Source organism: Aegilops tauschii, chromosome 3 (genome assembly GCF_002575655.3).
Source record: "Aegilops tauschii subsp. strangulata cultivar AL8/78 chromosome 3, Aet v6.0, whole genome shotgun sequence".
Classification (NCBI taxonomy): Eukaryota; Viridiplantae; Streptophyta; class Magnoliopsida; order Poales; family Poaceae; genus Aegilops; species Aegilops tauschii.
This window is the reverse complement of record NC_053037.3, coordinates 605,309,089-605,327,026: the sequence shown is the minus strand read 5'-3', so window position 1 is coordinate 605,327,026 and position 17,938 is coordinate 605,309,089. Positions and strand designations below refer to the sequence as shown.

Genomic DNA, 17,938 nt, shown 5'->3' with positions numbered 1-17,938 from the left:
GGTTGTTGGCCGAGTGCCGACGACGAGTACTTCCGGCGACGGCGAGACGATGACGATGGAGTGCTTTCCGAAGGAACAAGCTGTACGAGCTCCGAAGCAAGCAGGCTAGCAGGTGGATCGATTCTTCTGCTCCCGTACACAATACACGTGAAGCTGGCTTGTACGATCACGCACGTACACCGGCCACCCTTTTTTTTGCTCTTCCTCGTTTGGTTTGATTCCGTCCGTTACGTAGCAGAAACGGTTTTCCTAAAAAAAAAAAACGTAGGATCGAAACCCACTCGGCCTCCGGCTGTACCACACGCCGACTCGGACTACTGCTAGTTCTCGATGGATCAATGCTGCTGCTATATAAGAGCAGCCTCCAGCTTGGATCTCTCCATCAAACCAAGCCATCCAGCGCAGGTGCTTATTAACCAAGAGTCCAAGAGCCAAGGAGACAACCAGCAGATCGACAACAACATGGGGTGCAGCATGAGCCGCCTCCTCAAGACCACCGTCACGCTGATCATCCTCGTCCTTCTCCTCATGCCCGGGGCCTTAGCCGCCACTAGCTTCGATGCCTCACGAAGCCAACAGCTGCCGCTGCCGCGTGGGACGGTCCACGGGCCGGAGAGCGTCGCCTTCGACGGTCAAGGCCAGGGCCCCTACAGCGGCGTCTCTGACGGCCGGATCCTCAAGTGGACCGGCGAAAAGCTAGGATGGACTACCTATGCATATGGACCCGGCTACGATAGCAGGACGTGCACGCCGTTCAAGTTCAGCCCGGAGACTGAGACTGCCAGGGAGAGCCGCTGCGGCCGTCCGCTCGGCCTACGGTTCAACCAGAAATCGGGTGACCTCTACGTGGCCGACGCATACAAGGGGCTGATGCGGGTTGCGCCGGGCGGCGGGGAGGCCACCGTGTTGGTCAACCAGGTTGACGGTTTTCCTCTGCGCTTCACCAACGGTGTTGACGTCGATCAAGTTACGGGTCAGGTCTACTTCACCGACAGCTCGATGAACTATCAAAGGTCGCAGCATGAGATGGTCACTCGCACTGGGGACTCGACGGGCCGCCTCATGAGGTACGACCCACGGACATCCGATGTCACGGTGCTCCAGGCGGGCATGACGTACCCCAACGGCGTCGCGCTCAGCGCCGACCGCACTCACCTCGTGGTCGCATCTACCGGACCATGCAAGCTGCTGAGGCATTGGATCAAAGGGGTCAACGCAGGCACATCGGAGCCTTTTGCCGACCTGCCCGGCTATCCAGATAACGTGAGGCCCGACACCAAAGGAGGCTATTGGGTGGCGTTACACCGCGAGAAGAATGAGTTACCCTTTGGTCGTGATAGTCATCGTCTCGCTGTCAGGGTCGGTAACGATGGGAAGATAGTCGAGGAGATGAGAGGGCCAAAGAAGGTGAGGCCCACCGAGATTATGGAGAGAGCAAATGGCAAAATCTACTTGGGTTCGGTAGAGCTTCCTTATGTCGGCGTTGTTAAGCGCAAGTAGAGAACTATTGTAGTAGATGCATATAGGATGCCTTTTAATTTCTTGCTCTTACCACTAAATGTAATTTTTCAATTTATTTTTGTTTTCGTCGGATGGACTATTGTAATACACATTTTCTATCAGCAAATCATTATTTGTTCTTTCCTCCATATTTACGTGCATAAAAGCTAAATTCTATCCATATAAGAGCCAGCCTGCATGCTATTGCTAGCGAGAGAGCAGGGACGCACCATGCACTCGTGGATTGTTCCCTTCACGTAAACACACAAAGTCAATGAATTTGCTCTTTATTCCTGCTGTAGAATTCTAGAACCACATATATGCAGTGCAATTCACACATACACATATGCCCTCAAAGTTTTTGTATGTCAAGACACTATATTATTTTTGACAAGAAACAATGGTTATACTTAGACGTGTACTGTGACGGCACTCCTCCCAATGGTTGCTACGTAGAAGTGTAGTATTGTACATTGGGGTGTGGCCCGTCACTAGGCATGTAAAAATATTTGTTCTCTCATTTTATCAACGCATCGAGACAAAAGCTTTTGTGTTTTATCAAAAATAATATAGTGTCCTGGCATACAAAAACTTTCAGGGCATATGTGTATGTGTGAATTGCATTGCATATATGTGGTTCTAAAATTCTACAACAGAAATCGCCAAGAATAAAAGAAGTTCAGACGTAATGAACAAATTCGTTGAGATGGGTTTATTTTTTGTATCTATTAAAATAGGTTATGTTGTATCTTATGCCCTGCAAAATTTCATTTAAAATATGAGCGCTTTTTAACTATGCAAAATATACGAGATTATAAGTTTATAGTTTAATGTGTCATTCAAATATATGTTTTTTGTGCAGACCACAAGTTGTCATATTTTTTTTATAGTTTTTTTTGCATGCACACGATGTATGCTAAACTACATCCATTTTGTGTTCATTTGTACGTTTGAATTGCACTGCATGTACGCACGTGCAACTCCTTTCTTCCTCTGATATAATCACCTGAACAGCTAATGGTCTCCAAATGGGCGCCGTTTGATTGGCATCCAAGGGTACAGGATCGAAGCATATTAATTTATGACGAAAAATACACCAGCTGGTCGTATAATTAATCTCGTCGCCTAGCCTAGCTGTGACCTCATGTCTGTCTACTACCTTCCATTTTCGTTCAATCCACACAGCGTTCCCTTTCACTTGTAGCTGCCCGGCCGCCATTTAAAGCCAACCCATCCCGGCCTCCGCAAGCTAGCCTGCCCTCCCAACAACCCTAGCCGCAAAATGGAACCCCAGCTCCCTGTTGCAGCCGCCGCCACCAACGCTCCTGCAGCCGCGCCGGAGATTGGCCGGTCGTTCATCGCCTGCCCGAGGATTCCGGCCAAAAACGGTGGGTACACTATATGAAATTACGCATGCATATAGCTATATCTTTTACGGATTAGATCTATTTTATATTTTTTTCTTGTTGCTAGATCAAAAGCATATGCATCGACGGAATGAATCTCTAATCTCTTGATTTCCAAGTTTCAAAAGCATGCATCCAGGAAATGAATCTCTAAACTCTAGTGGGGTATTCTCCTGATTTGTTAGATTAATGTACTCCAATCTCTTGATTTGCAGCGTATGCACCTCAATGGATGAGCTGGACAGCCTAGACCGGGAAATCGTCTTCGCCGACCTGCTGCTACCCAAGGTGGCGGAGATGGTATTGGCCTCCGACGTAAAGGACTACATGGCGCTTTGAGGTGTGTGCAAGCCGTGGAGGGCCGCCACTGCCGACCCGAAGCTAGTGGGCATGGACCCGCGCTTCTACCCATGGCAATGGGAGATGACGAAAGGGGATGAGCGCACCGATCACAAGGCCAGGTTCGTAAACCATCTCACTAGCGCCTCCATCGAGCTCAACATCCCTCGGGAGTACGGGGACGTCGTCGCCAGCGCCGAGGGCCTCCTGGTGCTCTTAGCCTTAGGGTGGGATATGCGGCTGTTCAACCCGGTGACCGGGGCCGTCGCTGACCTGCCCAACGTCTTCCTCGAGAGCCCACCCTGGGCGATCGAGTGGAACGCGGCAGGAATGGTCTACAACGACGGCGAGGCTGATCCCACCATGGTGCTGTATGTGACGGTGGGGTCGTTCAGGGAAGTAATCATGCACGCAAAGCCCGGCGACGTCAGGTGGCAGATCATGGATCCTTCGCCGGCGCTGTCAGAGTCCGGGCTCTTCGTGCGCGGCCAGTTCTTCCTGCCAACTCTAGAAGGGGATTTGCTCAGATATGCGCTCCGACCGCAGCCTCACTTCGTGTGCGTGGCTAGGCAGCACGCTCGCCACAGGCTTAGTAACAACTCGTTCATCAGATCCTTCCTGCAACTGGCCCGCCACCGCGACGGGGTGATGAGAATGCAGCTCGTGCGTGACGTCCTTGTCGTGTTCCCTAGCGAACACGTGGACATGGTTGTCGAGTTGTTCTGGGTGGACGTCACAGAGGGGAGCCTTACACTTGTGCAGCAACAGGACTTGGCCGATGGCGATGATCGGCGTGGTGATTACATGTTGGCGCTAGGCATCGGCAGTGATGAGTCTGAATCTGATGACTAGTACCATGTTCCAGCGATATGTTCCATCAAGACGTCTAGTGTCAAGACATTGATGTATCCTTTTATCAGCTTGTTGTTGAATAATTTTCTGTCAGTTATTTCAATTCATGTAAAAAAATGTTTTATAATTTTGCGTGGAACATAATTATTATTGACGTTTTTTCCTATTCTTCAAAGCTGAAGTTATGTGCTTTCAATCACTACAAGATTAGTCATCAACCCGTGCACTTCCACGGGAAAGCAATTTAAGTTACAGATAATATCATACAGATGTGATTTTTTTTATTTATGCATCAATGATGAGTAATATATATAGAGAAGAGAAATGACATAAGTTCTGGGTATAAAAATCCTCGTATTCAAAATCAAGTAGCATGGGTGCATCAACATAGGAAACTCACACAAACTAATAAAATTCTATATCAGTATATATTGAACTCATATTCCAATCATTTCCATGGAACTCCTTGGAAAGTACAAACCTACGTTATACTAAGCCAGTTATAGTTTGAAAAAAAATGAAGTTACTTCATTGAAAGATTAAAAAAGTTATATTAAACCTTAGTAACAACAACAACAACAAAGCCTTTAGTATCAAACAAGTTGGGGTAGGCTAGAGGTGAAACCCCTAAGATCTCGTGACCAACTGATGGCTCCGACACATGGATTGCAAGCTTCCACGCACCCCTATCCATAGATAGTTTTTTGGTGATACCCCAATCCTTCATGTCTCTCTTAACGGACTCCTCCCATGTCAACTTCGGTCTACCCCGACCTCTCTTGACATTCTCCGTACGTTTTATCCGTCCGCTATGCACTGGATCTTTTGGAGGCCTGTGTTGAATATGCCCAAACCATCTCAGACGATGTTGGACAAGCTTCTCTTCAATTGGTGCTACGCTAACTGTTGAACATGTCACCTTTTAGTCGGCCAACACTCAGGCCATACAGCATTGCGGGTCGAACCGCCGTCAGTTCACATCTTCATCAATACCCCCATCCTCCTGTAGCATTGGCCCCAAATATCGAAAGGTGTACTTCCGGGGCACCACCTGCCCACCAAGGCTAACCTCCACCTCCTCACACCTAGTAGTACTGCAACCGCACATCATGTACTCAGTTTTAGTTCTACTAAGCTTAAACCCTTTCGATTCCAAGGTTTGTCTCCATAACTCTAACTTCCTATTTACCCCCGTCTGACTATCGTCAACTAGCACCACATCGTCCGCAAAGAGCATACACCATGGGATATCTCCTTGTATATCCCTTGTGACCTCGTCCATCACCATGGCAAAAAGATAAGGGCTCAAAGTTGACCCCTGATGTAGTCCTATCTTAATCGGGAAGTCATCAGTGTCGACATCACTTGTTCGAACACTTGTCACAACATTATCGTACATGTCCTTGATGCGGGTAATGTACTTTGCTGGGACTTTGTGTTTCTCCAAGGCCCATCACATGACATTCCACGGTATCTTATCGTAGGCCTTCTCCAAGTCAATGAACACCATATGCAAGTCCTTCTTTTGCTCCCTGTATCTCTCCATAAGTTGTCGAACCAAGCAAATGGCTTCCATCGTCGATCTCTCAGGCATGAAACCAAACTGATTTTTGGATCATGCTTGTCATTCTTCTTAAGCGGTTCTCAAGAATAAGATGCACTAAGAGAATATAAGTGCAATTGTATCATGACACATTAGTAGTTGAGATCCTATACATCCCTGTTCATTGTGGTGAGCTAACCTTGGCAAAGGGAGCATGCATGCAACTCATTATGCAAAAATAACCTATAAGAATAGCCTGCACCAGCGAGAGTGGATTTTTGGAACGCGGGCGTATTGGAGGACCTTATTTTAAATACTTTAATAATCACATTCATTTTTTAAAAAAATTCCGAAAAGAATTCTACATGATCATATGGATGTATATTACATATGTGTAAAGTTTGGCGATGAAATAAGTAAACATGTGAGCTATACAAAAATGACAAAATGATGATTTCCAAATAGTGAATAATACATGCACTATTCATCTTTCCAGAGTCCTGATTTTGTCATTTTCGTGTGACTCACATGGTCACTTATACCAGCATCAAATTTTGCACATGTGTAATATACATCCATATAAACATGTTGATTTATTTTCATAATTTTTTGAAACTTCAAAATAGCATTTTGGCATTATTCAAAATATAGGGCTCCAATGCACCCGTGCTCCAAAGTGACTTTTTGCTGCACCAATGTACTATATCTTGAGAAAAGGAACTCCTTGGTCATCACCGAACATGCCCCAAAAGGATAATTTTAGATTTAATTTCTTGTTGCTTCCATCAACTAATCAAATCCTGCTACCAATAATAAAATAATAATTCTGCTATTACAAAAATTACTAACAATTCATAAACTGGTTATTTCTCTACTCTGGTCTCAGATTTTAAGCTATATCTGTTTCAGAACATTAGTTATTGCAATCTTAGAACGAACATAAACTGCTCCTCATCATCCATAATAAGTGAAAGTTTTGGAGAAATCATACAAAAGTAAATGTCAGTATAGGCTTGTCAACTGGATGTTGCTTATGTGTCATGAATCTTTGTTATTTGTATCGATTAAATAGTGAATAAATAACAAATCCGAAAGATCATAGTAAATAAAGTAATTTAAAGGAAGCATATATCATGAAAAAGGTGATTAGGATTCCATCCGAGGCTTCCAACTATAGGCATCTCCCCTTTTTCTCAAACATACACTACAACCAAAAAGATGAAATGGTAGATGGAAACAACGATTAAATGCAGAACATGATGAAATAATTAAGCTTGCATGGCATATTTGTGTCTGAACTAAGAACAATTTCCTGAAGAAATATACTTGCTATTTGGTAACAATAGTTGATGGTTTCATCATAGAGACAATAGCTAATGGCTTCATTGGAGGACAACCGACTTTGGACAAAAATATGATTGAAATTCAAAATCATGGACGTCTTCACTTAAGAGGGAAACAAAAATCAGAGGAAGAGAACTGGAAATTAAGTGGTTGTATAGGGAGATGTATATGCATGACTCATATAATCGAGATAGAAATTCAAATAGAAAGAAATCACGTGCATGCTTCATTTAATAGATATACTATATGAACACTAACTCAAGCAAACATACAATGTCCAAAAGGTTTAAAAAATAAGCAACTTCGATAATGGACAAAGCAATCATTGGGTCAGATCTAGGAGTTAACTCTCATCTAGAGTATATAAATATCAATGGAATCAGTATGAGTAAATAATAGCCACTTTACGTGGTAAGAAAATGCATATCTGCATGCAATCTGTGGAGTAAAGCATCAGCAATTCCCATGACTCAACTTCTAATGCACTATTGATGTTTCACGTGCAGGGTAATAACATGGTAGTATGAACCCATCATCTTTCATCCATCCAAGGTATCCTAGTGTGCTACCAATTAAAAAATAAACAGAAGTAATCTTGTGAACTGGTCAGGGAAAGAAGGAATATTTTTTTTCTGACATGCGAACTACCTGTGTGGTGGCTTAGAGGATGTGCATGTGGAGGAGAGGCAACTACTGCTCCTAGATATAAGTTTTTTTCGAAACAGAGGCAAAAGATTTGCATCATCTATTAAATAAGAAGAGATTATAGTTTGTTACAAGGGCACACTTCTACACGGCATGCAGGAATAGTCACACAAAATAATGTTCCCTAATTTCATAGCTCTGGCGGTGATCCAATGGTTTGCCTCGCGGATGATGTTGTTTAGCAAGATTGGTGGTGCAGTGCTCTTGCTTCGGACCATTTGGAATGAGCAGAATGCTCCTAGATATAAGTGAGGGTGACATGAAAGGACGGCTTCAATATTTTTGTTCAGATGGTACGGATCAACCTCATTTATCAGATATTTGGTGACGAATTTAATGGCTTGTAGAATACAGTAGGGGTTCAATCCAATAATTAGTGGGCTGCACCTGCACCAGGAAACGCGTGATGCAGCCCCGACGTGATGAGAAGCTCATATGGCCAGTACGTCCTCACGTCTGTTGTGCAGCCATGGGAAACAATGGATGAGGGTATTGCTTGTACGTACGTCAGCGTGCATCTTCTCTCATAATAGAATCGCTAGCTTTAGCTAGCTATCCTCGTGTACCCGTGCTTCTCAGGGTAACCAATCTATCTGTGCGTGGGTCACTGGTAGAAAATGGGCCTTTAGTCCCGGTTCGCAAAGGCCTTTAGTCCGGCTGTGCAACCGGGACTAAATATGCGCGACTAAAGACCCCCCCCCCCCCTAGTCGCGCCTCTTACGAACCGCGACTAAAGGCTTTAGTCCCGGTTCTCGTGGCTAACCGGGACTAAAGGCCCGTCCACGTGGGCGCCAGGGGTCCGTCGGGGCGGAGGACCTTTAGTCCCGGTTCTCGTGGCTAACCGGGACTAAAGGCCTCCTCCGCAGGTTTAGGGTTTTAGCCCCCTAAACCTGGTTTCTTTGCGAATTTTTTTATTTTTTTTTTATTTTCAAATTTCTGAATTATTTTAACCTCTAATATCTAATCACCACCCCTCATCACTTCTCAATTTATCCTCTAATCTCTAATCACCCCTCATCATTCCAAATCATCTAACTTCCCGGACGGTCACCCATCCTCTCACTACTCCAGCCTGAGCACGCTTAACTTCCGGGTTCTATTCTCCCTCGTTTCCAAGTCTGCACTTGTTGTTTTCCTGACAATAGTAGGATGTCAATTCTATTAACCCTCAGGAATTTAGCTTGAGGACGAAGTGACACATTTCACTGTTTGAGTTTGAAACTATTGTTTTAAAAAACAATAATTATTTAGTAACACTAATATTTCTGGAATAATTAGTTGGACCATTGTTTGACCACTGTTTGACCACAGTTTGACCAGATTTGACCAAAGTTTAAAAAAATCTGAAATAATTATTTAGTAACACTAATATTCTAGAATAATTAGTTTGACCATTGTTTGACCACAGTTTGACCACAATTTGAAATTTTTTGAATTTTTTTGCCTCTCCAGATCTTAAAAGCCCCGTATCTTTTTTTCTGTTAGGTTTTTGAGGATTTTGAAAATGTTTAACGGGGTTCCCCCGGTTAAATTCGGATGTAACTTTTCGAGTAGATGATTTTTCATATAAAAAACTTTTTCATCCGAGTTCGTATGCAAAAGTTATGCCCATTTTAAGAAATTCCAGAGAGATTTTGCAAATAAAGTCGAAATTCATATTTGTTAATTTTCCCAACAACTAGACCACATATAACATGGGAAACTTTTTTTTTGACATTTCCATCATTTTCTTTTGTTTTTTCTAAAACTGAAAAGGCGATCCAGGGGGGTGGTAGAGTTTGAAAATGAAGCCTCAAATCCCGAAGGCCATTAGTCGCGACCTTTAGTCCCGGTTGGTCTGGCCAACCGCGACTAAAGGCCTTCGGGCCAGCCTGAGGACCTTTAGTCCCGGTTGGCCAGGCCAACCGGGACTAAAGCCCCTCCCGTCCGCCAGCTGTCGACCGAGCGCGCTGGGCCCAGATAGTTGGTCGCGGGTCTCCTCCCGAACCGCGACTAAAGACCCCTTTGGTCGCGGTTCGATTATTTTGAAGACTAATGGGGGCGTATGGAAGCCTCTTTTTCTACTAGTGGGTGTTAATGATACTGTGCCAAAAAGTACAGGATCATACATCTCGTCGGAAATATAGGGCGTTTTCGCGGCAAAGGAACCTGCATCGCTTAGCTTCTGAGGAGAATGGATGGCTGCACAGTCGAGTTTGCCACACAGCCCACGGAGGCAAGCCGCCCACTTGCATCCCGTCGTTGTTGCCAAGCTGATGCACGCCACCGCCTCCATCGTCAAACACTCAGGGATACGGATATTAGATAGCTAGCATCCGCTGATCAATCTCCAACCCTGGGCACTATATACATATCAACATGCATATGCAACACGGTCTCCCTGCTCTCGTGGAACCTGGCCACCGGCGACTCTGTGCAGCTCCCACATTGCACGCCCATATACAGCATCAACGGCCTCAGCTGCTACCTGTTTTCTTGGATGAGACTTGGATCGTGGTTTTATTCATGAAAGAAAAGAGGAGGAGCTACCATGTATTCTGGTTATGGAAGCATGTTTTTTTTAATAAATAGATGATAGGAGAGGACCGTGGTGATGGTCTTTTATTTAGGAAAAGTGCTGATGGTCCCCGTTTCTTGTGAGAAAAGGTCTCTTATAACGTTGTTAGTTTTTTCTTTTGAGATTGCGACTCTTATGACGTTTTTGTGAAGGAAAATATTGATATTTTTTCCTGATGTTATTAGTGTGCACGCTGTGTCGGTTTATTGATCTTTTTTTTCTGATCTTAATTAGTGTATATCCATATAAGATCAGCTTCTCGTGGTCAATTTCCTTGATGATGTTTTCCTCACTCACCTGTTCTATTTTTATTTAGCTAGCTAGTGTACATATATGTTCGATCTGAAAATAATATGGTAAATTCTTATACATTTTTGTTCTATTTACTTCATTTGTACCTAACTACGATAAGTAAATTCAGCACTCATTTTTTAACAGGTTGCATGTGCCTTTAAAAAAAAGATGTGATCACTTTGATGTCCATCCTCTTGGTATACTGGGTATGCACACCGTTCAGTACTTATATTCCTCAAGGAATTTCATGCTGAAAAGAGAAAACAAAATAGCACAACAATTGGTGCGGATGTTATCCTTTTTTCTGTTTCATGTATAATTGTGTCATATATTTTCTCTAGATAGTTGTTGTTCCCTACTTATGTAATCAAAGTGGAGCTGTAATCACGTAGGAGCTCATCCCTCTACATTGACTCTACATATATCTTTGTCTTGGTCATTGATTGTCTTGGTCGCCTGATGGACCTCGCTCAGCAGCTCAACGTCCTCTCGCCCCTCAGCAAGATGACCATCAAGCATAGGGCCTGCATTTACGCAGACGATGTTATCATCTTCATCAAACCTTTATTGCTGGACATCAATGCTGTTTCGCAGATCATGGATCTCTTTGGTAAAGCTACAGGCCTATGCACCAATATGGCCAAAAGTAAAATTCTTCCAATCAGATGTGATGGTATTGATCTCACCTCTCTGCAAGTTGCTATTGGTTGTCAGATTGCTAGCTTCCCTTGTCCTTATTCGGGGATGCCCCTCTTGGATAAGCGTCTGAAATTGACCGATGTCCAAGAGCTCCTGGATAAGTTTTTTTTTGCTAGGAAGTGCTCTCCACGTACGCCGTGTGGTAGTTCCTGGATAAGCTCATCAAGAAAATTGTTGCATGGAAGGCTTGTTGGATCTCCTCCTCTGGGGGTTGGTTCTTGTTCGCTTCGTATTATCGGCCATGCTCATATTTTTGCTTCTTGCCATGGAGCAACCATAGTGGGTTATCAAGCAGATTGACAAACTGCAGTGTGCTTTCCTTTGGGCAGGAGTTGATGCTATCACTGGCGGTAAGTGCTTGGTGCGATGGTCGCAGGTTTGCTCGCCAGTGCAGTTTGGTGGGCTCGGTATCCCTTGTGTTCACAAACAAGGTATTGCTCTAAAAGCGAGGTGGTTGTGGCTCAATCATAGAGGAACTGACAAGCTATGGCATGATCTTCCGATTCCTGTCGATAAGGAAGTCAAGGCTCTGTTTGTTGCTAGTACTTGTTTCATCTTGGGTTATGGCAAATCAGTTTCCTTTTGGCATGACCACTGATTGAATGGGGAGGCTCCTGCATTTGTCTTCCCAAATCTTTATAAACACAGCAAGAAGAGGAAGATCATTGTTAATGAGGGCCTCACCAACAGTAAATGGATTTCTTCGATAAAGCACAACCCGGACGTTGATGTTCTTCCTAAATTTATCAGCCTTTGGCACCACACTCAAGTAATTTTGCTATCTGAAAGGGAGGATGTTCTAAGCTGGAAATGGACTCCTGATGGGAAGTACTATGCTAACTCTGATTATTTGTATCAGTTCTGGGGAAGGGTTAAGTTCCCTTATTTTAGGGAAACAGCAGGACTCTGCTGCGTATTTTAATTAATTTTTAAAAAGTAATAGAAAGTCTTCAGGAAAGAAAAGAAAGAAATAAAAACATACAAATACAAATAAATAAATAATATATCTAGTTTACTAGATTACAACAATTACAGTCTGGCTTAACGAAAATCTTTCACCTAGTCATGAAAGCCACTGTATTCATGCCTTTTCGCTCTGTAGATGATCCACTTGAGCTCTTCTTTAAATTTCGTCCTGCAATGATACACACTTGTTGGGATCACCGCTGCGGTGGCGGCCTCTGGTTTAGTGGGCGCCGTCACGCCGGAACACCCAGGCCCTGATCTAAGGTTTGGCCGGCCGAGCTCAGTGTAGTCCGCCTACTCCTGTGCATCCGTGCCAAAAAAAAATAAGAAACCCTTTATGATATATTTTTCTTGCGGGGTTAATTTCGTTTATTTTTGTTCAAAATCGGCTCATTTTCGTTCAAGAACACAAAATATGGATGGTGCTCTTCGTCCGGAATTTCCGTTAAAGCCGAATTGCGTCAATTTCATTCTGGGGCGGTATATTTTCCGAAATCCAAAACCTTAGGCGGGGAAGACGGCGGTATTGCTCCTTAATGGAGTAATATTTTTAGATTCTTTTAATTTATGGAGTATGGATGGCGTACGTGCTCCTGTCCTGTGTACGTGTACCATTCGTAGTACTAGTTGGTTGATAAGATGGCATGTACAATGGTTGATAAAATGGTCTTATCTTAAGTCTTGCATGTAATTTAGAGATGATAGAAATATTTGTCTACAATGGGTCATCTCTTAGCCTTATCCTCAATAACTAGTTATTTCTAAAAACATGGTGAGACATATTGTGCTAAGAGATCATCTCTTGTCTTCTCTTAAATAAGAAAAGACTAGCCTTTTCTTATGAGTTCTCTCTCCTCCACCTTATCTTTTATCCTACGTGGCATTCTTAAGATAGCACCATTGTACATGTCCTAAGGTACGTTGGTGAAAACAAGGAAAGAGAGGGGTTTTGGTCGGAACGGTTGTTGGCCGAGTGCCGACGACGAGTACTTCCGGCGACGGCGAGACGATGACGATGGAGTGCTTTCCGAAGGAACAAGCTGTACGAGCTCCGAAGCAAGCAGGCTAGCAGGTGGATCGATTCTTCTGCTCCCGTACACAATACACGTGAAGCTGGCTTGTACGATCACGCACGTACACCGGCCACCCTTTTTTTTGCTCTTCCTCGTTTGGTTTGATTCCGTCCGTTACGTAGCAGAAACGGTTTTCCTAAAAAAAAAACGTAGGATCGAAACCCACTCGGCCTCCGGCTGTACCACACGCCGACTCGGACTACTGCTAGTTCTCGATGGATCAATGCTGCTGCTATATAAGAGCAGCCTCCAGCTTGGATCTCTCCATCAAACCAAGCCATCCAGCGCAGGTGCTTATTAACCAAGAGTCCAAGAGCCAAGGAGACAACCAGCAGATCGACAACAACATGGGGTGCAGCATGAGCCGCCTCCTCAAGACCACCGTCACGCTGATCATCCTCGTCCTTCTCCTCATGCCCGGGGCCTTAGCCGCCACTAGCTTCGATGCCTCACGAAGCCAACAGCTGCCGCTGCCGCGTGGGACGGTCCACGGGCCGGAGAGCGTCGCCTTCGACGGTCAAGGCCAGGGCCCCTACAGCGGCGTCTCTGACGGCCGGATCCTCAAGTGGACCGGCGAAAAGCTAGGATGGACTACCTATGCATATGGACCCGGCTACGATAGCAGGACGTGCACGCCGTCCAAGTTCAGCCCGGAGACTGAGACTGCCAGGGAGAGCCGCTGCGGCCGTCCGCTCGGCCTACGGTTCAACCAGAAATCGGGTGACCTCTACGTGGCCGACGCATACAAGGGGCTGATGCGGGTTGCGCCGGGCGGCGGGGAGGCCACCGTGTTGGTCAACCAGGTTGACGGTTTTCCTCTGCGCTTCACCAACGGTGTTGACGTCGATCAAGTTACGGGTCAGGTCTACTTCACCGACAGCTCGATGAACTATCAAAGGTCGCAGCATGAGATGGTCACTCGCACTGGGGACTCGACGGGCCGCCTCATGAGGTACGACCCACGGACATCCGATGTCACGGTGCTCCAGGCGGACATGACGTACCCCAACGGCGTCGCGCTCAGCGCCGACCGCACTCACCTCGTGGTCGCATCTACCGGACCATGCAAGCTGCTGAGGCATTGGATCAAAGGGGTCAACGCAGGCACATCGGAGCCTTTTGCCGACCTGCCCGGCTATCCAGATAACGTGAGGCCCGACACCAAAGGAGGCTATTGGGTGGCGTTACACCGCGAGAAGAATGAGTTACCCTTTGGTCGTGATAGTCATCGTCTCGCTGTCAGGGTCGGTAACGATGGGAAGATAGTCGAGGAGATGAGAGGGCCAAAGAAGGTGAGGCCCACCGAGATTATGGAGAGAGCAAATGGCAAAATCTACTTGGGTTCGGTAGAGCTTCCTTATGTGGGCGTTGTTAAGCGCAAGTAGAGAACTATTGTAGTAGATGCATATAGGATGCCTTTTAGTTTCTTGCTCTTACCACTAAATGTAATTTTTCAATTTATTTTTGTTTTCGTCGGATGGACTATTGTAATACACATTTTCTATCAGCAAATCATTATTTGTTCTTTCCTCCATATTTACGTGCATAAAAGCTAAATTCTATCCATATAAGAGCCAGCCTGCATGCTATTGCTAGCGAGAGAGCAGGGACGCACCATGCACTCGTGGATTGTTCCCTTCACGTAAACACACAAAGTCAATGAATTTGCTCTTTATTCCTGCTGTAGAATTCTAGAACCACATATATGCAGTGCAATTCACACATACACATATGCCCTCAAAGTTTTTGTATGTCAAGACACTATATTATTTTTGACAAGAAACAATGGTTATACTTAGACGTGTACTGTGACGGCACTCCTCCCAATGGTTGCTACGTAGAAGTGTAGTATTGTACATTGGGGTGTGGCCCGTCACTAGGCATGTAAAAATATTTGTTCTCTCATTTTATCAACGCATCGAGACAAAAGCTTTTGTGTTTTATCAAAAATAATATAGTGTCCTGGCATACAAAAACTTTCAGGGCATATGTGTATGTGTGAATTGCATTGCATATATGTGGTTCTAAAATTCTACAACAGAAATCGCCAAGAATAAAAGAAGTTCAGACGTAATGAACAAATTCGTTGAGATGGGTTTATTTTTTGTATCTATTAAAATAGGTTATGTTGTATCTTATGCCCTGCAAAATTTCATTTAAAATATGAGCGCTTTTTAACTATGCAAAATATACGAGATTATAAGTTTATAGTTTAATGTGTCATTCAAATATATGTTTTTTGTGCAGACCACAAGTTGTCATATTTTTTTTATAGTTTTTTTTGCATGCACACGATGTATGCTAAACTACATCCATTTTGTGTTCATTTGTACGTTTGAATTGCACTGCATGTACGCACGTGCAACTCCTTTCTTCCTCTGATATAATCACCTGAACAGCTAATGGTCTCCAAATGGGCGCCGTTTGATTGGCATCCAAGGGTACAGGATCGAAGCATATTAATTTATGACGAAAAATACACCAGCTGGTCGTATAATTAATCTCGTCGCCTAGCCTAGCTGTGACCTCATGTCTGTCTACTACCTTCCATTTTCGTTCAATCCACACAGCGTTCCCTTTCACTTGTAGCTGCCCGGCCGCCATTTAAAGCCAACCCATCCCGGCCTCCGCAAGCTAGCCTGCCCTCCCAACAACCCTAGCCGCAAAATGGAACCCCAGCTCCCTGTTGCAGCCGCCGCCACCAACGCTCCTGCAGCCGCGCCGGAGATTGGCCGGTCGTTCATCGCCTGCCCGAGGATTCCGGCCAAAAACGGTGGGTACACTATATGAAATTACGCATGCATATAGCTATATCTTTTACGGATTAGATCTATTTTATATTTTTTTCTTGTTGCTAGATCAAAAGCATATGCATCGACGGAATGAATCTCTAATCTCTTGATTTCCAAGTTTCAAAAGCATGCATCCAGGAAATGAATCTCTAAACTCTAGTGGGGTATTCTCCTGATTTGTTAGATTAATGTACTCCAATCTCTTGATTTGCAGCGTATGCACCTCAATGGATGAGCTGGACAGCCTAGACCGGGAAATCGTCTTCGCCGACCTGCTGCTACCCAAGGTGGCGGAGATGGTATTGGCCTCCGACGTAAAGGACTACATGGCGCTTTGAGGTGTGTGCAAGCCGTGGAGGGCCGCCACTGCCGACCCGAAGCTAGTGGGCATGGACCCGCGCTTCTACCCATGGCAATGGGAGATGACGAAAGGGGATGAGCGCACCGATCACAAGGCCAGGTTCGTAAACCATCTCACTAGCGCCTCCATCGAGCTCAACATCCCTCGGGAGTACGGGGACGTCGTCGCCAGCGCCGAGGGCCTCCTGGTGCTCTTAGCCTTAGGGTGGGATATGCGGCTGTTCAACCCGGTGACCGGGGCCGTCGCTGACCTGCCCAACGTCTTCCTCGAGAGCCCACCCTGGGCGATCGAGTGGAACGCGGCAGGAATGGTCTACAACGACGGCGAGGCTGATCCCACCGTGGTGCTGTATGTGACGGTGGGGTCGTTCAGGGAAGTAATCATGCACGCAAAGCCCGGCGACGTCAGGTGGCAGATCATGGATCCTTCGCCGGCGCTGTCAGAGTCCGGGCTCTTCGTGCGCGGCCAGTTCTTCCTGCCAACTCTAGAAGGGGATTTGCTCAGATATGCGCTCCGACCGCAGCCTCACTTCGTGTGCGTGGCTAGGCAGCACGCTCGCCACAGGCTTAGTAACAACTCGTTCATCAGATCCTTCCTGCAACTGGCCCGCCACCGCGACGGGGTGATGAGAATGCAGCTCGTGCGTGACGTCCTTGTCGTGTTCCCTAGCGAACACGTGGACATGGTTGTCGAGTTGTTCTGGGTGGACGTCACAGAGGGGAGCCTTACACTTGTGCAGCAACAGGACTTGGCCGATGGCGATGATCGGCGTGGTGATTACATGTTGGCGCTAGGCATCGGCAGTGATGAGTCTGAATCTGATGACTAGTACCATGTTCCAGCGATATGTTCCATCAAGACGTCTAGTGTCAAGACATTGCTGTATCCTTTTATCAGCTTGTTGTTGAATAATTTTCTGTCAGTTATTTCAATTCATGTAAAAAAATGTTTTATAATTTTGCGTGGAACATAATTATTATTGACGTTTTTTCCTATTCTTCAAAGCTGAAGTTATGTGCTTTCAATCACTACAAGATTAGTCATCAACCCGTGCACTTCCACGGGAAAGCAATTTAAGTTACAGATAATATCATACAGATGTGATTTTTTTTATTTATGCATCAATGATGAGTAATATATATAGAGAAGAGAAATGACATAAGTTCTGGGTATAAAAATCCTCGTATTCAAAATCAAGTAGCATGGGTGCATCAACATAGGAAACTCACACAAACTAATAAAATTCTATATCAGTATATATTGAACTCATATTCCAATCATTTCCATGGAACTCCTTGGAAAGTACAAACCTACGTTATACTAAGCCAGTTATAGTTTGAAAAAAAATGAAGTTACTTCATTGAAAGATTAAAAAAGTTATATTAAACCTTAGTAACAACAACAACAACAAAGCCTTTAGTATCAAACAAGTTGGGGTAGGCTAGAGGTGAAACCCCTAAGATCTCGTGACCAACTGATGGCTCCGACACATGGATTGCAAGCTTCC

At 45.0% G+C, this 17,938-nt stretch overlaps 1 protein-coding gene and 1 pseudogene across 1 annotated transcript; both read left to right on the top strand.

Moving 5' to 3' along the window:
• Positions 1-330: 330 nt before the first annotated feature.
• On the top strand, positions 331-1,500 carry LOC141020817 (protein STRICTOSIDINE SYNTHASE-LIKE 10-like). Its single transcript, XM_073495760.1, has one exon. It carries the CDS (start codon positions 331-333, stop codon positions 1,498-1,500), a length of 1,170 nt encoding a protein of 389 aa, XP_073351861.1.
• Positions 1,501-13,625: 12,125 nt separating this feature from the next.
• Positions 13,626-14,663, top strand: LOC141021090 (protein STRICTOSIDINE SYNTHASE-LIKE 10-like; annotated as a pseudogene).
• The last annotated feature ends 3,275 nt before the right edge of the window (positions 14,664-17,938 follow it).